The sequence below is a fragment of the Lytechinus variegatus genome, chromosome 2, assembly GCF_018143015.1.
Source record: "Lytechinus variegatus isolate NC3 chromosome 2, Lvar_3.0, whole genome shotgun sequence".
NCBI lineage: Eukaryota > Metazoa > Echinodermata > Echinoidea > Temnopleuroida > Toxopneustidae > Lytechinus > Lytechinus variegatus.
The window spans coordinates 54,806,763-54,833,085 of record NC_054741.1 but is presented as its reverse complement, the minus strand read 5'-3'; the positions used below and the strand labels follow the sequence as shown (position 1 = coordinate 54,833,085).

The 26,323-nt window shown below is 36.5% G+C and overlaps 1 protein-coding gene across 2 annotated transcripts in view; it reads left to right on the top strand.

Moving 5' to 3' along the window:
* The first annotated feature begins 9,764 nt into the window (after positions 1-9,764).
* LOC446194 (T-box transcription factor Tbx2/3) overlaps positions 9,765-26,323 on the top strand; it is a 35,537-nt gene continuing 18,978 nt past the window's right edge. The window contains exons 1-2 of one of the 2 annotated variants that reach the window (XM_041599867.1): positions 9,765-10,640; positions 15,467-15,734. In XM_041599867.1, the coding sequence (XP_041455801.1) occupies positions 10,270-10,640; positions 15,467-15,734 (639 nt within the window). In that variant the 5' untranslated portion in view covers positions 9,765-10,269. The remainder of the gene's footprint in view (positions 10,641-15,466; positions 15,735-26,323) is intronic. The other variant, XM_041599866.1, reaches the window with a different exon arrangement.

Genomic DNA, 26,323 nt, shown 5'->3' with positions numbered 1-26,323 from the left:
TATAGGATCGCATATACACAGAGCAAAGGCGAGTTGGCGCCAGGCTACTGTTTTATTTGTTTAGGCAAAACAATGGCGCCGCCTGCGTCGTAATGTCACAGCGTGTGGAAGGTGTACGAGTTCATTACGTATAGCATTGCAATTGTTATAACGAGTGCTTGAATTGAGGATCAAACCATTTAGCACTTTGTCTCGTTTTATTATGTTCTTCCCTTTGTTTGTGTAACAACGGGATTTAGAGGGGTTGAGGTGGACAAGTTAATACGATCAGGTAAAATGGAACACAGACAAAAGGGGAGACATCCACTGGCTTTCTTAGGCTGTGCGCTGAAGGGTGACGTTGACTTGCTTTGCAGTTAATAAAAAAAGAGATCAAGGAACTGTACGCAGAGTCGATTTAAAGTGATGTTTTCTGAAAAATGAAAAAAAAGTAATTTCTCAAGTTTCCTCAAAATGTGTTAGGAGTAGTTGCCAACGCCATTTTAGAGACAACCGTTACTACGTAGCAATACGCGTTACAGCCCAGTGATATCAATGCAATCGTGAGCGGACTACACTGAGTATAATTTATCTCTTCTTTACTATTAACATTAGACCAATTCTTGAATTTGTTCGCGTTCATATTTTTGTTCTCATTTTGTATAATATTCTTGCATTATGTTTTAAATGTTTTAGACGATAATTTAAAAAAATATCACATATAAAGTCAACGAGCGGATCACTTACCTTACAAGGAATTGGGCTATTTATTTATCAACAATATTTCAACAGGATACCCAATCAACATACAGGTTGCTCTCCCTTGGGGTCCTGCATATTAAAAAAAACAATCACAGTATATCTTGTTATACACAGTCAAATGAACACGAGAAAATGTACATACATTATGACAGAACATAATAGTTGAAGTCATATATAAACGAATCTATAAATATCTATCAACTATGATGGCCCCTCCCTCAACGCTTCGCATGATAATTCCAAAACGCAAAAAGATAGCGCCGTAAAAATTTACGGCCTTTTTTTGTGAATTCTTGCACAATTTTTTAGACCAAATTTGCGACATACAGGTATAGCATCGCGACGCCACGTGACTTTTTACGAGTCAGTGTCATGCCGAAAATGGCTCATTTTTTAATACTTAGTGTTTAAGGTCTAAGGGAGATGAAATTCATAAAAGGGTGATTGTTTTTCATTCTTATGTTCTGCGTAATTAAATTAGGATTCAATTTAGTTGCTAAATGGTATGTAATAATTTCCATTGAAAAACAACCAAGAAATACGTAAGAAATTCTAAAAACAAAGAAATAGATAAGGAAAAAAAAATGGCTTTCGCAATTTTTTTTGTCGAAACCTTCAAATTAGATTACAAAAATGACATCTGGAAAAAAAGAAGAAAATTTGAAATGAAATTGGGTGTAAAATATGCAAATAATTTGTTCACGAATAAATTTGCATATTTTATTCATAATAAGTAAAAAAATAATTATTTTCAGATTTTTTATACTGGCTTATATTTTATGTAGTAAAGAAAATTCGTGCCAAATTTCGGAGCGATCGCGTGAACGGCGGCCGAGAGCAGGAGGGGGGGGGGGGGGGTATCATGCATCTTAAATAGCCCAGTTTTTTTAGCGCTAAACATATATTGTGTGTTAATGAGCCACTCCTTTGTTTCATAGACGCAGGCTATCTTACATTTACAGTGAAAATACACCGTCCCTCGGATAGAACGTCAAAATTAATACGATCCATTAGCATCGTTAGTATAAAAATAAGAAAAAAAAAAGCAACTAATGAACCTTAAAAAACCCAGTTTCTTTTCGACTATCGAACCTAATTTTGTTTTCGGAAGAACAAAACTTTGAATTTAAGAAGCTTCGGAATATCGAACTTTTGGAGTAATTGCATGTGTTGTTTTGAACAAAAGATTTGCACCTTTTTTGATATTATTTTAATGTTGCAATTTGTACACGTTTTGACCTATAGTAAGTGCATCATAGCTGCGCAAAAAGTCGCCACCCTCAGTTTGCTATCAATTTATATCTCTATAGCTGTATATAAATGATATACATGTAATCATCATCCTATATTTCTCTCACTCGATCTTATCCTTTCTATCACCCCCTTTTCACTCTTATCTCCTCCTCCTCTCACAATTCCCCTCTCTCGCTCCGTCTTTATCTACTTTCAAATACCGTATTCAAATTTTCTCTCCCCCAAAATGTCTCACTCTTCTTTCATATTCTACCTTTAAACCATTTTCTTTCAACATCACTATTTTTTTCTTCTCATTCTTCCTCTTCTCCTCCTCTGCCCCTCCTCCCCTTCTTGTCCTCCTTCTCCTTCTTCCCCTTCTTCTATAACATGTTCTTCTTGTTGTTGTTCTTCTTCTTCGTCTTTTCTTCTTCTCCTCCTCCTCCATGTTCTTGTTCTTGTTGTTGTTGTTCTTCTTCTGCCCCTTCTGTTCCTTCTGTTTTCCCGTCTCCTTCCCTTCTCATCTTGTTGATGCTGACATTATTGATCATGGTGGTAAAGTAGAGGCCTTTACGGACAGAAGAACAATGAAGAAGATATAAACACATTTGACTCTTCCCCTCCCATGCCTCCCAATTTTAGCATTAAAAGCTAGATTCTAGTCATGAATGTATGTTATTATCTGCTTCAAAGCGATTATACGGGTCTATTCATGGTCTAATGACGATTAAAATGTTGTGAAGTATCGTTTAAACAGAACGTCGTATGCTGTTCTTGAAATAAATGTCTGAATACACCATTTTGAACCTATTTTATCCGCCATTCTTCGATGACATATCCTAATAAATGTGCACACTGATCCAGTGTTGAATTAATGATGGACTTCTAACCCTTAAACATTTACTTGTTCTTTGAAGCCTTGTCGTTAAAGGTTTACCAGTTTTGATAAATGATTATTTTTCAGGTTGTGTGTGTTCGTTCATTTAAATGTTCTTTTCCAAGTCGTGGTTTCTCTCCTTTTGTTAGCAAATACCTTTTCTTTTCTGGCAGGCTTGGATATCCGTTTCTTTCTCCTCGTCGGAAAGAGAAGGGAAAATATAACAGTTGATGTTTTCTTGAAAGTCTATTATAATTTATGACATCGAAACCGTATATATCCAGATTTGCATACAAAGTTCGAATCCACAAACAAGCTTTAGATTTTATAATCTCCCAAATTGGCGAGTCTATTCTTAAATAGCTTACAAGAACTCAAGATGGAGTAAACGACGCCGATTTTTTTTAAATCTTAATAATAAATTTTATGAATTCGAACTGCTATCGATGAATAAATATTTGACACGGTAACATTTTTGGCTTTTTTCTTCATATTTCACTTTCGCTGACCAGCTCTATCGACAGTAAAACGCCAAAAATGTAAACAATGATAATAATGATGATGATGATAATAATAATAATAGTGATAATAATAATAATAATAACAATGATAAAAATAATGACAATGATAATAATAACAATAATAATAATTATTATAATTATTATAATACTGACAACAATAACAAAATCACTTTGCTCATTGTTTGTACAGAATCTCTTCTACCAGAGTTTGAAAATTAAGGGTAGGGGAAGGCGGGGTAAGTTGAGCATAGGGGCAAGTTGAGCCACTAGCCCCTGGCCAATAATGAATGAGTCAGACATTATGGTGGTGTTATGTAGGGGAAGGCGGGGTAAGTTGAGCATAGGGGCAAGTTGAGCCACCAGCCCCAGGCCAATAATGAATGAGTCAGACATTGTGGTGGTGTCATGTATTGATGACCCATTGCATAACCCCTAACCCCACCACATTGTTTTCAACTTTGAAACAAAAAGTACTTTTTTAGAGGGGAAAATATAAATTTCAGCCAAAAAATTAAAAAAGGGTGTGGATAAGATAAGTGCTTTTTACCCACACACGTCTTTAAATGTAATAAAGAAATAAGAACAATATTGTTATATAGTCCAGGTATGGATCCTCATTCTTGTCATAGTCTTTTACATGACGGATGCATAAGAAATGGGTGGATGTAAAAATATTGCATGAAGTTGGGACCGGGGTAAGTTGAGCCAGCCAACATGGGGCAAGTTGAGTCATGGTAATTCATATGGTAATGTATAATAAAAAAAACGAACAACCTTTAAAAAGCCATTGATATGCAGGCAGAAAGGAGCAAAACCATGTGCCAGTTCTTTTTCTTTTAGAGGATGTTAATATTTAAAGAGAATTAGCAAGTGTAAAGACTTTAAATAAAAATTGGCATACTGGTTCTTCCCGCATACATTTTGTACATAGTTTTTGTGGCTCAAATTACCCCCAGAAGGAGGCACAACTTACCCCACATATGGGGCAAGTTGAGCCATTTGACATCGTTTTTTTTTTCAAAGGTCACAATGAATATTTGTGTGGGGGTAGAAAGTTATATATACGTAGGTGAAAAATATTTTCCAAGAATCAAATTTAAAGCAAGGTACTTATTTCTACATTATTATTATTATTCATATCAATTCTAACATGCAAAATGCAAAAAGTGTCACAACTTACCCCACCTTCCCCTATACCTTCATACCATGCCTATTAACGTTCACTTCAGTACAGTTTTTTTTCAAATTGAGTCAATATGTGGCTTATAATTGTTCATGAAAAACAAAAAGCGGGTGAAAAGGGAAAACAAGAAGTATATACCGAAGAGAGAATGTAAATGTTAGTTTTGGAGAGCTCGGGTGGCAGACGGTATTGATAGTGCTATTGTTCGAGGCGCCAAAAACCTCTCGTATTTGTCACTTCACACGTTGTTGTCAAGAGACGCGTGAAAATGAGATGGCATTCACGTTAATGTGTGTCTACCAAACATGGTGAGGGTGTCAAAGTGTATCCTCCGATTACCCCCTTCAGACCCTAGTCACTGGTCTACAGGGCATCCAGGGGTGTCCTCCGATACCCCCTTCAGACCCTAGCCACTGGTCTACAGTGCATCCAGGGGTGTCCTCCGATACCCCCTTCAGACTCTAGCCACTGGTCTACAGGGCATCCAGGGGATGCAAACTCCTGAAGAATTGAGAAGATCTCCGTGTTTACACGACGGCAGGTATCAAAACGGTCTGGCAGTGATTGGATCGTTTTCTCCCGTCATTGGACAAGTTTCGAAACACGGTGATTTGCTTTTCATAATTTGCCTAATACGGAAAGGTCGGCGCCTGATCGAAACCTTTACTTCCATCGCCGTGAAAAATACGTCATATTTAGACAAGATTGTCATTATTTTTGAGGTGTATAAACACCCCCTCTCCCTAGTTATCAAACTAAGTGACAGTAAGAACGATCTCACAAATTCTTAAGGATACGAAGGACTCCAACTATGAACCAAATATTCTGAAAGTGGAAGTTCATCCCGACAAAATGTTAATTTTAAAAATTTTAATTAAAAGATATTGCCGAAGCTTTGATTGAAATCCACCAAAGGATAAAACAGTCATTAGAAGCTTAATTATTTTATTTGTGACATCACATGCGAGCAGCTTTCCTCTATACGTATATCGTATGGTAAACAATCAATGAAATGTCATTTTCTCAGTAAATAGAAAGTGGTTTTCTTCAGTACATCAATAGACAAACCATTTCACACCTGCTCCTACAGAGAAAACACAAATAAGTCATCACAAACCATGAACAAATTGAAATTATTTCATGCGTGCTCATGACATGATATATAGTATTCCAAACTCATATTTAAATGAACTATTCATTATTTAAATAAACATTATTTAATATTTTAGATTGACCCGTCCTTTAAAACAACTCTTTGATAGAAGTTCGATGGTTATCGAGCGAGAGAGGAAAAAGGAGGTATCATCTTCCTGTGATATCCTGCTGAACAGTCGCCAGTCAGAGGTCTGATATGAGGGAATCCAAGGGGTGCAAAGTTTTAACAAGGGGGTAATCGTCTGACCCCCTGTCAACATAACGGTGTACATGACGGTATCGCAATGCATCACGTTTACACATCGATTAACCTCGCTAGACAATGGTCAACATGGAGGAGTTAATTTGAAGTCTATTATGTCGAGAGAGGTGTGAGGTGGGAAGGAGGAGGAAATAAGGAGGAGGAAGGGGTCGTCGTCTTTTACCTTTTACCCCATGAAAACTCACCAGACCGATATGTGGCGCTAACTACAATATAAGCGTTGATTAGTGCCAAGTTGACGCTATGTTTCATGTTGATGAAACTGAGTAGATATGAAACAATATAACGTTATCAGAAGAAATGGAAATGTGAACAGGTAAAAACACCACCCCAAATAGTATAAAACGATAACCCCTGGAAAAATAAACAAACATAAATAGAGCAAAACAAATAAGAAAAGTATTGATAATTATTTATTTGAAATCAGTCCATTAGCTTCGATGATGTTGTATGCAAGTCAATAAACAATTTTCCTTCTAAATTATAACATGACTCCTCTATGCTTAGAAGAAAGCCATCGCCGAATGTAATAACGTCCAAAATTGAAAAGGATTTTTGTATCGAGGAAATCAATTAGTTTCCTTGAAGACATCAGAGCAGGTCTTCATTGTGAATAAATTGCTAAAAAAGTAAAGTTTTGAAAGAGTATTACGGGCAATTCTTCCATCCCACTGCTAAAACTGCTCTGCTGATCTTTTTATCCACCTGAGACTCGGAGGTGACGAAAATTACCATAGAAGTGGCGATTTTGCGCTGTGTGGTCTAGATTGATCAATACTCCTTAACATAGGTTTTGTTATCCATTTTTGATGTCAATGTTCGGCATTTAGTTTGATCCGATGTCCACTATTGAGAGTGTTAGTATCCGAGATTAATGTAAATAATGTGCCGACACCCTTCCCCCACTGTGAAAACACTAGATTCAATTTTGACAGCGAACCTTTTCTTTCTCAGTCAGCCTTTTCCTTTCCCCTTTACAAAGTGCAATTCCATAACGATTGGGGCAGTTTAGGGGTGTGAAAAGAGGTGGTTTGGTAGCTGAAAAGCTCTATTGAAATTGGGGAAGGTTCTTAACACGGAGCGCCATAAGCCGTGCTACGATCACCACCAATTACCAATATGTTTTACACTCTCTATACAGTTATCCCTCGGCTCCGCGCGACATACCGGCGACACGGAGCTTTCCCCGATCGAAAATCTATTACACCTATAAAAGAAGGGTGAAAAAAAAGAAAGAATACCTAAAGCTCTGCACCACTTCTTTTGAGAACAAATCGCCCCCAATTGTTGGTGTAAAATAGCTTAGTGGAATGAAGTGACGAGGCGATGAAAAGACATGTCTGCTAGGTTGCTTGAAACAATGTGGATTAGTATCAGAGTTAGAAGAGGGGGTATGCTTTGCAGCAATGCCTCTACTTGGTGTTTGTATAGAAATTAATCATCCACCACACAGGCTGGCGCCAGCCAGCTTTAGTCGTAAAGGGTACATGAATAGGTAGCCGTGGAGAATACAATAAGCCTTCACACCTCACGTGTTTTCTACCGCGCTTATTAATTATGTTAACACTTCGGCAAGTCAACAACAATTATCCGCGAAATACGAGTAGGAGTAGGCGTGGTCGATTGCCCCTCAATATGCCAATCAACCCAGGTTATTACTCCCGATGTGGTATTTTTTTTCTCTCTCTCTTTAAAAAAGCCAACATCCCAAACATCGATGGCTAATTCCACAAGTATGTCGAGAAAAACAGGCCTTGGTGTGTATCACACCATTTAAGGTGGGAATGGTTGGGATTGTTTAAGGACATTTTTCTCTCCTTTCAAATAGACTGGTATCACACTGTGGCCTTAGCTATTGAATAGGAAGTGTCAGAAGAGGGTGTGAATTGCCTTTTAGTCTGATGTTAAGCATACAAACAAGAGCGTAGGTGCCAGTGTGGGCAGTCAATCGGATCAGCCCTCATCAGTCTCTTACAGCCCGGAAACTACAGATCAATACCGTCGATAATGCCGGCGTCCACCAAAAACCCACTGGCAAATTGCTTGTAACCGCCTCGGAAAACATTCCATTTATTGCCTGAAATTGATCGGACCACTGGCCGCAGCCGTCTCCAATTTCACCTTCATATCATATTTTCAAAAAATATGATTATGAGCCATGTGGATGGTTTTTCTGGAAGTGTTTTGAAATTCTCAGTCACATCACGTCTGTTTGTCTTTCGTGTTTGTCCATCTTCGAGCCGAGAAAAAAGGCGGCACACCGATCACTAAATCGAAAGAGCGCCCGCATTGAATCAAACCTCGCACAGTCCCGAAACACAATTCGAGAAGTCTGGATGTCTCGCAGAGCGCTGATCATACAACATAATCCACCACTCTCTGCCCCCCTTACTTGCGACCTATCCTTGAAGTGTTCTTAAATTGGAAAGTATTATGAAACACCCTTATATCGCATTTAAGCTACTAAGTTGACTAACTACGCGTAATTATGTCCTGACATACCCCCGTTGAAGAGCTAATAACACTGAATAGGGTGTAGAAGGGCGAGACTAGCCAATGATCCGAAAGCAATGAATGAAAACAGATAGTAAGCAGACTTTATTGTGTGTCGTCACCATAACTGGCGCCACCGGTTCTTACACAGCGTAGTCAGAAAGGAATGCACCAAATAACTAATCACCTTTAGCTGTTTCGCCACATTATTTCTCGCGCTTTTAACATACCCGCCTACCACAAGGACCTTATTGCTAAAGAAAGGGACAGACATAAAAAAAAAGCTGTGATCTTTAGATTGAGTGATAAAACGGGACGGCTTTTTAATTCAAAATTGTCAAATCAAGAAATTACCATGAAATCACAAAGAACAGGAGAATAATTTAGTCAGTTGTTCCCAACACTTATATAGGTTGATAATATTATGTTCAGTAATGTCGATCTAAGGCCAGTTAACCAAAGGGGGAAGTGCAGGGGGGGGGGGTGTATAGACAGGCCTTTGAGCGGCTTTAACTTTGAAGAAATATTCCGGCTTTAAAAATTAATAATGTTGAGTATCAGTTTATATTTTTACTTTGAGATTGACATTGATAAAAAGGTTCATTTAATTTTCAAAGATATTCCTTTTTCTCATAAAAATCGTAAACACAAAGCCCTTATTTAGTACAATATCAACATTTTTTGATAGTTCAACTATCTTTGAAATGATGTTGATAATAGAAAACTTTACCATATATTCTTTAGATAGACAGGTCCAACAAATCATTAAATATCATTTTGAAATGGCTGAAGTAAGTGACAATGGCAAGTATAAACACGACAAAGACAAATTTCATATCGGAATACAATTCATGCTGTCTTACAATATTGATGTGATCTGAATTTGGTGACCATTTAGTTCGATTCCCTCTGACTTGGCATGCCTATTGTTACGTCACAGAAAGAAAAGAAAAATGTGTATATTTCGACACCTCCTCGCTAGCACTGGACCTGAAGCGTCCGAAATGACCGAAATAGGTGAGAAATAGCCTCTCAAAGTACTTTGCTTCTGTGTTGTACAAAAAGTTCTCCAAGGTTGTAAGGTCTGCCAGAGAATTCTAGTATCCTGAAGGTGAGAGGAGAGGGAGAGAGAGAGAAGAAAAATAAGGGGGGGGGGGTTGTAAGTGAGTAAGGGTAAGTGTAAAGTAAAAAAAAAAAAGAGTAGTAGCCAAGCATCTTTAGGAGCGCAGTGATTGGCTTACGAGTGCTCAGTACACAACGACCAATCAAAAGGCGTCACCGGCTGGCGAAACATGTGAAATCGTTCTCGGCTGCACGAAGCTATACGCTACAACACACAAGCCGGTAACTCGTGCGAAGCTAGCGAGAAATCTACGGAGAGAGAAGGACAGAGGGGAGAGAGAATGAGAGAGCATTTAGACTAGGGGGTGATTATTGTAAGCAAAGTCTACACAATAATACAGCTGGCCACTGCTAGACGTGTATCTGGGTGGCTAAGCCCTCACATGTTTATAGGGATAGAGACACTGCTATTTTGTGAAAGATCCCAAGATTCTTGTGGAGCATTTACTACTATACCATCCATCAAAACACTTCAATATTTTTCATCCAGTGGGGCGACTACGTACACCCTCGATACTACTCCGAATATTTATTTTTCCATATTTCAGGATATTTCAGTCCGAGTGTTCTTTGAATTACCTTCATACCTGCTCGGAGACTTTAACCGATTTTACTGGATACACTTGGAGCCTGTAGCTCAAGTTCTGGTGGTCCGTCGAGCTCGCCGACATCGCCTTTCTCTATGAAACCGGCATCGAACGACCACCACACGATGGCCTATGCACCTATACTGCCGCCTCGTCTCAGCGACTTCTCCGTCAACTCCCTCCTCACACCGCCCCAATTCTTCCCGGGGATGTTCCGCGGACAGGCCTGTTTGCCCGGCGCCGGGCTGCCGGGCTTTCCCCTGCCGAAATTCGGCGAACATCCAGCGGGGTACTCCCCGCATGACTTGTTGGCAGCACACGCTCATCGCTCAGCATTGGGCCCCTTACACCCCATGGAAACACAGAGCGACGATTCGGATGATCCACAAGTTACACTTGAATCTAAAGAACTTTGGGAGAAATTTCACAAAAGAGGAACGGAAATGGTCATCACAAAATCAGGCCGGTGAGTAATAATTCAGCTCCCCTTTCTGGAATATTTTAGTTATTTCTTTTATATAATCTTATATCAATTTGATACAATCAAAGAGATTGCTAAGTTAAAATTAATAATTATTCTTTATTCGAGCCAATACTTATTCGAAGATAGTCATTCACTTTCCAAGTGGAAAACACTTTCCCATCTAACTGCTGGGTGGTTAATGATGTGTTGTCTATAACTCTGCGTCCTTTTAAACTTATGTATTTATAGATGCGTTAAATGACTGAAACGCTTTGTGAAAGAAACAAGTCTTTCAATAATTACGCACTAATATTTGGAGAGCCAATTTATAGTTTCACTTGTAATTATGAAGTAGTGGAGGATGAGCTGTGCTACATGAAGAATGTCTGTGTTACTTGTGTCGAAAAGTATCCTTAAAATATCAATAAATACATGAGGATATAAATAGGGTCTCGACAAGTTTCAACTTCAACTCATTCATATTTTGCTTAGCCCCCCCCCCAAAAAAAAATGTTGATATTATAAAAGCAAGTGGATTGTAAGTGACAGCTCCACAGACTTTTCATTTTCACGAAGCAATATCAGATAAATGACTGAGTGCAGTATTTAATGAATAATATTATTTTCAAGACAACTTTATAAGTGGTGCTTGGTATTCATAATTTTGGATATCATTTTTTTCATTTAACATCAGAACCTTTCTGGAAACAATGTCAATTCCAAATGTAGTCATTGAATAAGTAATGTACTGTGTTCCGAAAAGGAATGGATGTTATCTTGGATATGTTAGTTATTTTAGCCTCTTGTTATAGAATAGTGTAAGCTACAACATCAATAATTGTAATTATTTGTACTATTTACTTTAAAAGGATTGTGAGCAAGAGAAGAAATTATAAATTATTAAAATGATTTGTACAAAGTATAAGCCTGCTCTTTGAATAAAAATATAACATGTGCATATAGAATATAGTTATGATGAAAGTGTAACTGTATGATGCTAGTGGGATATTGTGGTATTTTTCACCGACTAAAACAAGTTAAAGGGCTGTTTTATGATAAGCTTATAAGATTGTTATTGAAAAGAATCGATTGAGATGTCCAACGGAACACTGCGGCACCCGGCACCCGCAAGTCCGGGCGTGGTGCCCAACCAATACCCCCTGTCACTGTTAGGGCTCAAGACTTGATTCCGTGCGCCCATACAGTCATTATTTTGGAATAACCTCGACTCTAAGAGAGAGATCAACACATCCCATAATGCATTTGATCAAACTTTTCGCATATTTTGCCACTATTTTTCACTATTTCATATTTTGTTACTGTAAGATATGGATTTAACAGCGTTCACGCTTGACTGTCCGATTAGTGTTTGTTACTGCATGTACTGTATAAAGATACACTAACAATAGAAATGCACACAGGGCATTGAAGCCATGATACCCCTTTATCTATTGTCATAAGCTTTTACCGAGACTTTTCAAAGGATGATAAGTAGTTGAAAAGGCATTGAACTTAAGTTCAATTTGGTGAAAAGCCAAGCCTCCCAGTTGCTAGGCCTCTGCAGAATAATTATGGGAAAATAAAGTAATGAAAATAGGAGGTGTTATGGTGATTATAATATATTCAGCATTTTATTCTAAGCATTTTTGTATCTTACCAAAAATAATTTATGAGTCGGTGCCATGTTGTGTAGGCTTGGTCTATAATTCTAAGATTGTTACTATCATTATTATTTTAAATGCTTTCTGTATTTTAATATATTTTCACTAATAATATGAATGTAATTTTTCAATAATAGGATAACATCATTGTTGTCGAATATAGCGGTAAAGTTTGGAAGAACTTCAAACTTCGTTTGAAACGATTTGTACCGAATAAGGTAGCTTTTGTATAGTCAGTAATCTCGCGCCTACACAGGGTGTAGCATGTTTTGGTGTATATTTTAGAAGCTTTATAAATAATGAAAATCAATGAAACACTCAATTATGTCTATACATGAAAATAAAGAATATACTTCCTCCGTTTCCATAGGATCTACACTATTACCATTATCATTTTACTTCTCAACATTTGTGATCACATTTTGCATGTCCAGTATATACCGAAAACGTGTTGGCTTCTGAATATGGTACCCTTGACAGTGTGTATTTGAAAAGGGAAAGATATATTTTACGAGTTGCTCTGGTCATTTTTCTCTCTTAAGAAACCGGGATATCAATCTCTATCAGGGGGTGAATCAATCTTATTTTGAGCCTGATCTAAACTAATTTTTCCAGAGGTCGAGAGGAAGGTGAAATTTTGGAGTCAATTTGTTCTAGCGTCCAAACAAACAGTCCTAGATATGCGTTGCTGCGTTTCACTTCTACATGTCATTTACACTATAAATGCATCGTTTAATGTATGGAGTAGGCAGGATTATGTTCATGTAGAAAATGACTTGAAAACAACACTTTTATTCAGACTATTGGAAAATTCGAAAGTTCCTATCATGCGAAAATTATCAATTTGCATCTGAGTATTTCCTTTTTTTGGGTCGATGTGGGCTGCATTTTCTGTTGTCCTACTGCTGACCGCAGAATGAACGATGGTTTCCATATAAACACACTTGAATCGTTGTAATTACCACTCAAACGATACGTTGGTTATTATTATTCTTTTTGACTGTGCTGTAAACTATCGTTTAGAGTGGTACCTTCAAGAATTGTGTTTTTGAGTGAGGAATACAACGAGAGTGGGTATATAGGCCTATAGTATACGTAATGACCCCGAGCACTTATGAGGAACCTCATTCCTATATCAATTCATGTGGGTTTATCTTTTTTTTTACCTTCTTAAGTTTTTCTCAGAGAGTACTCTTGAATGAATTGAAATAATAAGTATTTAAATGACATCATAGAAGATGGACATTGGTGAATATGTTGTGATTATTATTAAGAAAAGAAACATTTTTGAGGATTTTGTTTGGGTAAAGTGAACGTTGTTTTCACTAGCTGGGATTTATATTAATTAATTCCTACGGAAGGCCTAGAAAATATTCACCCTAGTACGATCTTTTTTCGATTATGCGCCTTTCTTATTCTCGTAATTAATAAATCACACTTGGAAGGGAAGAAAAAAGGAGAAGAAAAAATTCTGTGAAATCACCTCTCCCTTGAAGACCTAACAAGGTTGATATTTTGTTATTTGGTGATAATTTGTCGCCTAGACGAAGAAAATGATAAAGAAGTGGAACGAAGCGCAGACACTTGATCTAGTTCTTGAGCAGTTTTTCTCATTTGGCAGTGAGAATAAGACTGGTATACTAATCAATGTGTGAAGACGTTATACAAGAGAAAGTACGTTTCTTCTTTGCAGGTGTCGGGCATATCTTTAATACAACACACCTCGTTTGTGTATGTAACTCTTCCTCCTTTTTGTGTTCAAATTCTATTGGGGTAAAACGGGGGATGTCTAATAACAACTGATACGGGGCCTTTTTTGTGCAGTAAATCTGGGTTATTAGGGCGACGGGAAATGGATAGATAGGAGGTTTGTCGATGTTGTGTCGAGCAAAGCAGTCGAAAAAAACAACGCGGATAATGAAGATATCGGAGACAGTAATATTGCTTGTATTTGGCCAAGAAATTCATCATCAGTGGTACATACTAATAAGATCTCTGATAAAAATTTCCATCACAAGTTTGATATCATTTGGAGAGGATTTGACGGATCGGAGCCTATGCATTCCAAATATATTTCTGCTTACGCATTCATATCGTTTTTGTATGTGTGATTTGTGAAATCACCATGTTTCAATTTGTAGTTTTGATAACTACAATTACGGGATTTTACGCCCCAAAATCCACTTAAACCTACCGTAGTTATACCCGTAGTAGCAACGGTGGCAAACTTCAATCGCTTTGAATGTACCTGCTAATTCAGAAGTAAAAAAAAAAACCGGAAGATAATCTGAACGAAAATTGAAAACTGCTAAAATCTTATGTATTCATTTACTCTTCTCTACGAGAAAATCGATCCGTTATGAGGGCTTAAGTAGTATATGTTTTGAAATCGAAATTAAGTTTAGAAGCATACAAAGGTAAAATAATGATAAATCTGTAGAATCATTGTAATAATTGAGCAGTTTGTGAACAAAGAGAAGCTTAATATCACATGGACTAAGTAAGAGCACTGAGATAAATGACTGACATGGATTGATTTAATATTTTCTAATTGATGGCACCTATGGTTTCTTTAGGATCTACTCCCAAACAATAGGAAAAATAGGCCCTACAAGGGTGAATAAAGTAGGATAGGACCTACTCATGTATTGACAATGTCTTATTCTCTATTCTTTCTCTACATGTATGATAAAAAGAATTTCAAAATATTAATATACGGAAAATATTGCAACTATCCACGATATTGAAAAATAATTTTATCAAGTTCTTATATATTGTTATTTATGATTGAACGTATCTTCATTTATAGTTCTTGTGATGATATCACTACATTACCGAACTCTTTGAATCTTATCCGTTTTGTTATTCCTTTTACTTCTGTACTTTTATTTCTCTTGACGCTGTGTGGTTCGCCTTACCTTAAGAAAAATCCACTTATTTATGTTTCGTTTTTAAATGTTTTACTTGTTACTTACATACCAGCTATATTCCTTCCGGATTTATTATGATGAAAAAAGTTTTGTAAAGTTATAATTCTAAAGTAAATGACACAAGGCTTGCTCTTTTTGGTCTATAACTGGAAAAGTTATAAAAACTCATTTAAATGTGGGAAATTTTGTCTCTTTTTGATTATCATTTCATTATATCTATTTCTTTTCTTTGTGACAGGCGGATGTTCCCTTCTTTCAAAGTCCGTGTATCTGGGCTGGACAAGAAGGCCAAATACATCCTTTTAATGGACATCGTCGCCGCCGACGACTGCCGGTACAAGTTTCACAATTCCCGCTGGATGGTCGCTGGCAAGGCCGATCCCGAGATGCCCAAACGGATGTATATACACCCGGATTCTCCGAGCACAGGGGAACAATGGATGCAGAAATGTGTTTCATTCCATAAGCTCAAACTCACCAATAACATCTCCGACAAGCATGGATTCGTAAGTTCACCTAAATCAAATCTTATCCTATCATCTTTTTTTCAGTGTTCTTGGAACGAAATATTAAATTCCTGTTCATTTGTTATGCCACAAAGCGATAGAATTGCATCAAATTGCATTTTTTGTTACTACCTGAAAAATAATTACGAACATTTATATAATATTATTTTATTCAATAAGACTTCGAGAATAAAGTAGATAAAACAAAATTTAAAAAAATAAAAAACAAAACAAAAAACACGATACCAATCCAGGCTCTTGCAAAAATATTAATCAAATTAGGTTTGTTTTTTTATTCGGTAAATATCAGTGTATGAAAACTAATTGTAAAGTTAAAATTAAACGTAATGTTATTCAACTACCATGTTATAGATTAGGAATTGAATTGACATCAGATAAATAATTTCAATATGAAATTAATTCGTTTTTCGGAATAGTGAGTTAATATTTGTCCTTGTCAATTAAATGTATTTAATCTAAAATCATAGAACATGAAAAAATAAGATTAAGAAAATCAAAATATATTTGACAATTAAATACAACATTTTTAGACGAAAGTTATAAAGTAAAGTTGCAAGCAGTTCATCTGATACCTGGAACCTATATTTGAAAGTTTCCCCTACAATTTTCATTTCAGTATCCTCGGGATATTTTTACACATTAAAAATATACAAATAATTAAAAATGATATTTCAACTCATTAATATGGAATCCAATATATCAATAATCAAAACAAAACAAATCAAAATAATGCCCACAAATTCTATATTGGTAAAATCTGTTGCCTGTTTTTAAAAGAAACTACACTTCTGCTAATAATATGATAGAAATACCAGCATTGATGAGGATGACTGTATATAAGTCTGTATTGGTTAAAAAATTGAAGATTAAAAGAAGGTCAAGTGCAGTAGATCTCTTCTCGAACGACTTACATTGCAAATGTAACTATGAAAAGTCATACACATGACTCTGTATAGACGCATAAGACGGACGGCTGAGAATTTAAAAATGAAATTGAACTGTCTGTCAAGCATTTGAAGGAACTCTGAGGATATAAATGATACCAAAGTCCATCATCTAAAATATCATAATTGTTTGTTTGAAGCAGTTTTATAACTCTTTAAGGGGTTAATCGTCAACATGATAGAATGTCATTTTGCGAAGCTGAACACGTTTCCTATTTTCCTGAAACGTTATTGCCACTGATAAAAATGATTTGAAATACTATTCAAAGTATGATCCAGAGAAACATATTCCAATGTCACTTTCATGCCCGTTACCTTCTTGTAATATACACCATCGCCATTGTTTTTAAAAGATAATATAAATGTGGTAAATACATACCTAATGAAAGAGTATTAGATGTCATTTGAGTGTGAAAAGTCAGGGCATGTGAGATCACGTAAAATGATCTGACTTCTGAGGAATATTAATAATCATGGTGAGGTAAATGAATTTTCTAGTATTACACGTGGAATTATTTCAAGGAATAAATCAAACCTTCAGCAGTGTAAAGACAAGTTGGGCTTCTTTTATTGTTCAAGTGTAGATTTATACCTTCAAGTATTTTGTCTGCCAAATTTATTTTGCGCTTCTTAAATAATTATTGTAGTTTACGCTGGGCAGTCCCCTGGTAATTAGAAGCCTAATTTACCCGGGTCATTCTTTCAACTACCCTATATCGGTCATTTTATTATTCGGACATTCATAATAAAGCCTTGGCTCTTTCATCGGGGGAGTGGTTATTATGGTTCTGAAAATCGGACATCGAAATAGGTCAATTTCCCCATGAGACTTCCCCCGACTTCGCAGAAGAATCCTGTATATAAGGGATAAAACCACAACATACTGTACCTCCAAAATAAAGGACACATACCCCTTTTATTGCTATTGTGTTTATTCGCTAATTTGGCCTTCGATATTCCTTGTTTAAGCCTATAAAGCCTGGTGTCACGGGTCGCCTTTTTTGATTGGTTTGACTCTTCTTACTATCGATTGTAGGTTTTTCTTTCTGTTAAGTCAGTTCAAATCAATATACGCTAAATAGATTTGTCTGCAAAAGAACGAATGATATCTTCCCATAGAATATCTCTATTGTCATGATTGTAGGGAGTATTTTTATCACCCTTCTAATTATAAGGAAGGACGAACTAGGAGTATTATCGGACTCCTAATTTCGAAAAAAAAATCGTGAAGTTTCGAATATATCGATTAAAAAACCAATTGAAAATAGTTTAAAATTTATGAAATGAGTTATATGTAGCGGATATGAATATCATAACGTTTATCATTTAGATTTAGAGTATGTGATTGTTGATTTAAATCTATTTACTATACAAAAAACAAATCTTGAAATATATACTTTAAAAGGATTCTAAACCTTAATGTATGAAATACACACATTTTGTCATTTTTCATGGTAAAACCAGGGATATGTTCCATATCCCTGGTAAAACACCACTCGGAAATACTTTTTTGTTACCATCATATATTTTCACTGTACTAATGTTGCTTATTCATTTCTATCTTCGATTTCCTAAACACCCTTTAAAAGGCCATTAATGTTCGAATATAAAGAGGATTTATCAAATCGCTTTGGCATGGCAACGCAGGAAAACTAAAAAAAAATGAGAAGGGGTTGAAGAAAGCGAAATATTGGAGAAAGATTTACTCAGGAAGTGATGTAAAATGTGATATTTCCTGGCTTTTCGCCTTCTTATTGTGTGGAATGGCAGTCTTTTTTTTGTTTTGATATATATGTAGCACTTAAATTGGACATTGATAATATGATGATTGGATGGAGCCTTAGTTAGTATGGCAATGGGGGAGTGCTGCGGCTATTATGGGCGAATATTCCTTTTCTCACTCGAATCAATAGGATTTATTGAGCGAGTTTTGAATGCTCAATTCGCCGTTGAATTACACGAAAGGATGTGAAGTACAAATGCGCGCTTGATGCTAAGTGCTGATGTATAGATTCGTTGGAGATGACTTTCTATTCTATCATTGATTCTTCGAATTAAAGAAATTTTATTATAAATAGATTATCGAGAAATACATATCACACCAGTAGGCTATAATGCGAGTGCTAGTAAAATCATGAACAGTCATTTTCCTGCTCAACAGTTACATCGTATAACATATCCATGCATGCAACTATATATATACAGCCTTGCAGTAAAATTCATAAAACGTTTAATTCTTGTCACATTTCTTTATTTCAAGTATTCACATGTTCGTTATTTTCATTGTGTTATTTAAAGATCCTTTAATAAAGGAATCTTGCAATGAATTGCAAGATTATTATCAAAGTTATTATCAAATGCGTGCCCTTGTTTATTCCATTTTTTTTCATTTCAAATAAAACATTTATTTTCTTCCATTTCGTCACAATAATGTTTATTCAATTTTTTCAATTCAAATAAATCATTTATTTTCTTCAATTTCATCACATAATGGCTAATGTCATTACTTTAAGAATTTCACAGGTTTTTCACATTTTTTTTTCGCCAAACATAAAAGTGAAATAAAATAAGATCCACCCCCCCCCACCCTCCACGTATCTATATCATTCATTGTCACAAGATGTGTCGCTCTTGCGCGTGCTGACTGCGCGCGGGCTCCTTACAAGGCGATACATAATGACCTGCCAAAGCGCGCGTTAATAAAACAGATACACTTACACTTTGTGGCCAGGGAGGAACCTTAAGGCTAAAACTGCGAGCCTCTATTACATCCCATCGAACAAAAGCCAGAGAAAAAAATTATGATATAGTATTTCCAGCTCTCATTCACGGCTCTATCGTGTTTGTTTCTGGGCAAAACGTTTTATTTACGCTAAGCAGCCGCAAGCAATGAAACCTCGGGGCATATAGGCTGGCTGAATGAAAAGAGAAGAAAGGTAAAAAATGAGACCTTATTCTCCCGCAGCCCCCCATCTTACACGCTCAAATTAACAGCAGACACTGATCTTATTCAATCCAACTACGTCAAAAAGGATAGAGCACCTGATAATATCAATAAAACCCCTAAGTAAATGTTGCAATTTTCCGATTTCATTCATCATGGTTGGTTTAAAAGCAAAACGAGCCTGGCTCTCGAGCCTGTCGCATCCCACAGAAATGGTGACCATTTCTCTCATATTTCCTTTCGGATGATCTTGCGTAAATATCTTCAAGATGGATGCGTGCACCACTCTCACCCTTGAGTGATCACGTGATGACAAGGTCGTAAAATGATGTTGAAAACCTTAATTTAACCTTTACATGAACATCCTTGATAGATGAAACAATATCGAAATAGAGACGATGAACAGATTATACAAACCAGAGTCATTCAAGAAAAGCATAAATCCTATTTAGATAGGCCTCTTTATACAGTTTCATACGTTTTAAAAAAGATATTTATTAGTTTGTGTCAATTTATATTGAATAAAAAAGCTAATAGACGACTAGATTCTTCACAATTTAATTTCAAACGTAAAAGATATGAAAAAATAGACGAATCCTGCAGTAATTTCAAAAAATAATGTTCATAAATTTTTTATATTTAGATTCTCTGTGATTCAGTTGAAGGTTGATATCCTTCGAGCATTTTGATCACAGCAAATTGATTACTGATATATCTACGTCTATGTATATTTTTCGATTTATGACCGAATATTAATACTACTATGGACCTACATCATGCACATGTTACTATATACCTGCACAAAGGCACTACGTGACGATACAAACCAAAATTAGAGGATTTTCCATTTATGATTTCACCTATCACAGTAGAAAACCCTCAACTGTACGAAAATACTGCCATATCATAGGGATTATATTTTTAGATCCCGGAATATTTGTTATTGTTTTGACCTTATTTAAAAACGATATGCACTCAAGATTCACGTATGTCGGTTTTGTCGCCTTAATGCAAATGATTATTCAAAATTCGACTTTACTCGCGGTCTATTAATTGTCGGACTTATATTTGACATGAATCGTCTCTATCCTGTTTCGTGTCTCTCTCTCCCTCCTCTGCACAAACATTCAAGGGACCAGTCATTGCTCAAAGAGGGAACCAGTCTCTCTAACACTCTCCCCCGTTCTTTCTTTCTCATTCTCTTTCTTAAACCATCATGATTATTATTGCGTGGTATATAGTCTTGACTCAAATGTTTGAGCAGGTAAACACACAGAAGCCAGCTTCCAGACGATGTCCATGGACCTAACAATCGTCGCACATGGCCCTCGATTTGGATGAAGAGTCAACTACCCTGTTGTAGCATGTCTAGCACTATAGCAGAGAGAAAGAAAGAGGGTGGGAAAGAGAGGAAGAGAGAGAGAGAGAAAGAGCAATGAAAGGGGTGATATGGGATGGGGGGGGGGGTGGTACAGAGATGGTAGTAGTCGTGTGCCGCGGCACCAGAAATCTTTCTATATCTACCTGTCATTGAACGAAATGATGGATAGGTTATCCTACAACTTGACTCCCCTTTTGATAGATATTTTCGTTTTTTCCCCCTTATGTTAAGGTTACGCCAAAATTGAATAGACGCGTCATGAGCAACGGCGACAATATCCTCTGTTTTTTCTTTCATTATCCAAAAAAAAAGAGAAAAAGGGGAGACCTTTTTGTTCTGATTCAATCATCGTTAGATTTAGCGGCGCCTGAGCCTATTATCACACTCATCATATCTACGTTCCGGTGACTGGCTTACTGCAGTCTCTTCGTATTTTGTGAAAATTAAAAAAAGAAAGAAAAGAATACTCCCATGCTTTGATTATAAGCAACAACAATGCAGACAGACAAGGGAAGGTGACGGTAAGAAGAGGTGTTGGTGTAAACATTTCCGACATTGGCGCTTTTGAGAGATCGGACTATTTTCTCTTCCATCATAATACATTTGCCACAATGGTACTTAGCCACACAAACAAGAAGGGGGTTTTCTTTAAAACTCTATTTCCTTCATAAATGTCTATTCTCTCTATCGGGTGGTGTGGGCCGGTACACTTTGTCGATGTTCTGGAGCTTTGTTCCCCCTCTGGAGTCGGAGCTTTGGTGGTGATCGAGCCGGAGACAATCCCCCTCGGGCGTTATCACGCCTTTTGAGAGACCAGGCACTGTAATAGGTACCGGAGTCATTACCAGTCGCGTCGGCAGGCGTCGCAGAAGTTCATGGACTCCGCCGACAAAACAATTTTCCTTGTTCTATTTCTCCCCCTATCATAGATCTGTGATCATTTTAATCATCTTTTATTGTATGGGAATCATCACATTTAGTCCTATCTGATATGTTACTAACCCGCAATCGTGGGGGTGCAATTTAATCATCCAAAAGACCAACTAACACTTCCAAAAAATGGCAAGTGCAATGCACTTTATTGATCCTTAAGATAAAAGTACTATTGGTATGTATCAAGTCAATTACTAGGGCGTCTAAGAACTACATATATCCTGCTTCTTACTCTATACACCGAATTACCTTATTATCATTTACACACCAACATCATGCAGGCTCATGCAAAACCCTATCTTCACTCCATTTTATACTTACTCGTTAACGCCATAAAAGAAGACGGTGCGCTAGATAATTCATAACGAGAATTCCAAACGACAGGGCAACAACCTTGCCAGACACACACCTGTTCTCCTTACCTGCCTCATTGCCTCCTACCAGGTATTCACCTGTAATCGTCCATTAAGAAGAGATAACAGTCTAGCCTTGAGTAGAGATGCAGATGCGACCAAAGCGCCAGTCGATGACGAGGATGAAGTATACGTGCACTGTCAGAGCGCGCGTTTTGAACGGAAGAAAAAATAAAACTATGGTGGTTGCAAAATTTTAATTATGGAAAATTGCGGCGTTTTGATTTATTTTTTTTGTTTTCCATTTCCAATCTCTGGTACATATCATTGCAAATATCTTCCTTAATCTATAATTGATACCTTGAACACTAATTTGTATGACAATTTCACATTCGCACTGGTATGATATCATTATATTGAGTAATTCATAAAGCAAAGTGCCATTAAACAATTAATGTATTATAGTTTATTTCCGTCCCAGTAAAATGATACGTTTGTCATAGCCAAGATAAGAAACAAATCGATTTTGGAATCCTTTAAGAAACATGATAACTTGTGACACTTTTTTGAAACTCAAATCATTGAAAAGTATATATATTTACTATTGGAAAAAAAAATATCCTGTGAAAATCGCGAAATAGGCCATAGCTGGTATACTGAATCTCATTTCCAGTTGCAAAAAAAAACGTTCGCAAAACAACTCGTGTAATATGATACCGAAGATTAGGGATATTTTGTAGGTTTTTGCCCATTCATACGAGGTGTATCAAGTTGGTTTTTGTCGGATGATTTTGGGTCATTCCACACGGCCGCCAAATATTTGATTGCAAACCGAAGGAGCAAACAACAAGTGTTGAAGGTTTTGATCGTGACTTCTTGGTCAAACTCGGAAGTTCGAAAAAAGGGAAAGCAAGTTAAACAATTCCTTAAAGCCTTTGTACCATTTTCCACCAAAATAACCATGAATGATACATTACGTTTTGCAGACGTAGATTTTGATATTACATGTAGTCTTAATGTCGTATCGGGGACAATGACAGGGAAATAGCATTTGAAGGCGAATTAGAGTACGATTTGAAGGACACTAATTTTAAGCTTCACTGAGAACGTTACAGAACAGTTTTCCCTAATGACTACCCATGTGAAAAACGTATCGTCAATTCGTCATTACACAATTTAAAACAAAGGAGCTCGGCGTATCAGTCGAAAGAGTGGCTAACATTTAACCATCTCACGGTGTTAAGATGGGAGATTTACTCTTGGAAGTGTATTATGATCAAACAGCCACTCAACCAGAGTGGAAGAAGGTACATTGTCTTTAGGCGCGTCATGAAAAGATAAAATCGTTATTGATATTATTTGTTTCGCTTAGAGTTAAGCTGGTGTAGGTGATATGGCGAATAATGATATGCCTACTGACGGATTATAAGCAAGAACTGTGTCAGATATGACACCACTTAACATGGGATTCATCAACCATTTCATCGCTCCTGATCTGGACAGACCCAAAGCCAAGCTACCAGTTGATATCATTCTTGACTTAAGTGATCAGACACGCGACACCGTGGCGCCGCCACCAAACAGATAAAGAACTGCAAGGTATTTCAATACGTCGGTCAGAACCAACTCAAGAGCGATAATAAGAGGAGGGGTATTTGAACCATATGAGTTTGCTCAGAACCCTACTTACGACGATTAAAGTTTGATTAGCCATACAGGACTACTGGTTGCTCACGTCAGCTTGGAGTTTGGATAAAGGATTTTGTGGCTGATTTGTTTTAGACCCCCTTTTCAACGAATGAGAAAAAATGAACGAATGCAATTGTTGTGGGCACTTAACCGATTAGCTTGAGTGAGATAATAGTTGGAGTGGATGTTAAATATAAGCATAGGAAGAAAACTGAGAACTGGAACTATTCAAGCAAACTATATTCCCGTTGTAGAACTTAGTCACCTGAAACTGTCGGCTCTGACAAAAAAAAATGGTTTTAAAATTTGAGTACAAAATCAGCTCCATTACTTTTCAACGACAAATCATGATTTATTTCGATACGAAATTTTAAAAGTAATATATTGATTATAGATCATTTTCGTGTAAAATTCCAGTATCAAAATAGATCAAAAACTAAAAAGTTATGATTTTGAATTGCAACTATTTCTCATTGATTACTTTAAAATTGACCAAGGCGAAAGAGTCGAAGAAGCCTGTGATTATCTGTGCAAAGAAGTATAATTTAAATGCTTTTAACTTAATATGAATTATGAACATGGTGAAGATATCTAATTTCAAGCGTCTATCTTCATTTTTTTAATCTTCTCTTCATTCCCTTTATAAAAGCCTGTTCGAAAGTGACAGAGAGAGAGAGAGAGAGAATGGGGGGGGGGTGAGTATTAGATGAGAGAGACCCAATATTTGCCCACTTGCTTCCCCTAGACTTGAGCGTGTTGACGAAAGAGGCGCCACAAAGAATCAATAAAACTCTTCTTTTTTCGCTCTCTCTCAACCTGCCAACATACTCGGAATATCAAAATCACACTCTCTCGGAGTCTCTCCTTTTTTTTTTATTCCATCATCCCTTTAAACCCCATGCCCCCCGTCCTACCCATCCTCTTCTCTCTTCCTCTGTCTCTCCCATCAGACCTTTTACATCCAAAGAAAGAAATGAGAGGTGAGCATTCTGACTGAGATTATTCTTCTTAACAGATTTACTTTCAATTAACTGAGCTAGTCTGAAAACATGGTATAAAGCATTAATGAATAAATGTAGAGACAAGAATTGTAGACGATAATACATGCTAAGTCAGGAATAATCACCCCTAGAATCGAGCTTATAAGCCCGGAATCCTCATCATATTCGTAGACATGATAAAAATTTGAAATGCAATATTAAGTTGTTATCTTATTTCCATATAAACTCAGGGCGGATAATGTCTAGTCTATTCTGTTTCAAAGAGACACGATGCGATGTTGATCCTGAAACTTTGAAAACTTGAAATATATTGCTTCAGAGAGAAGAAACGAATATCATTTTAGAGAACCATATAGTAATAACTTTCTATAAGTTTCTTTTCACATTCAGAATTATTGCTATCTATCATATCACTTCTGATTTAAAGCTCTTTGTAATCTATTCAAAGTACGACGAATCGTCTGTAGGATTTATTTTGCACATGAAAATGTCTAAAGCATGCAGGTTGAATACATCGATATAAATTCTTATGAAAAAATAAATTGTTTATTTTTTCTTTTAATTTCTTTGTAAACAAAATCGCTCTTAGGGAAAGGGAGCGGGCGAATATAAAAAATCGGGTAAAAAATAACATGATCTTGGAGTTATTAATTCAAAATAATTGGACTTCCAGAAATTGAAAACCAAATAAGGTTGACAAAAATATCTAGGTTTCGTGAACCAGTGGAACATATTAATTGGTGTTTTTAATAAACCATGAGAGTTTTTATAATTACAAATTGCAAGTAGGATTGAAAATGCGGATGGAAAATAGGTCATTAAGACTTCGGAATCGCTTCTTGGTGTTAATTTGTATATCATTTTGACAGTTAGATTAATTTACACTGATAATGTCGTCTGTTAGTGAGGAATTGATACCTCAGGCGATTTTCGTGTCACGCTCTCGATTTTGCTTATTTTGACAAGGATACATTATGGGATATATTTATTGTAAATATTCATTGCTTCATGTCAATTATGATTTACCGAGTATAGATTGAGGTTATTCGTTTCGATCACCAACGCCACATCAACGATCTGATTCTGTACCATGAAATCAATAAATTTGAATAGATTGTTGTGTTTTATTTTTTTTAACTCGTCAGTTTGTCCTAACCACGGATTTCGGGCCTGCCTTTTGGAGAGATACTTTTATTCTCGGAAGCTACTATAATGTTGGCCTCTGTCGGCGATTGCTGTATCCATGTACACGCCATCTTGAATTATGACTCATTTTCAAACAAAATATGTTTGTGTATTCCATTTCGCTTTCCCTTTCTCCAC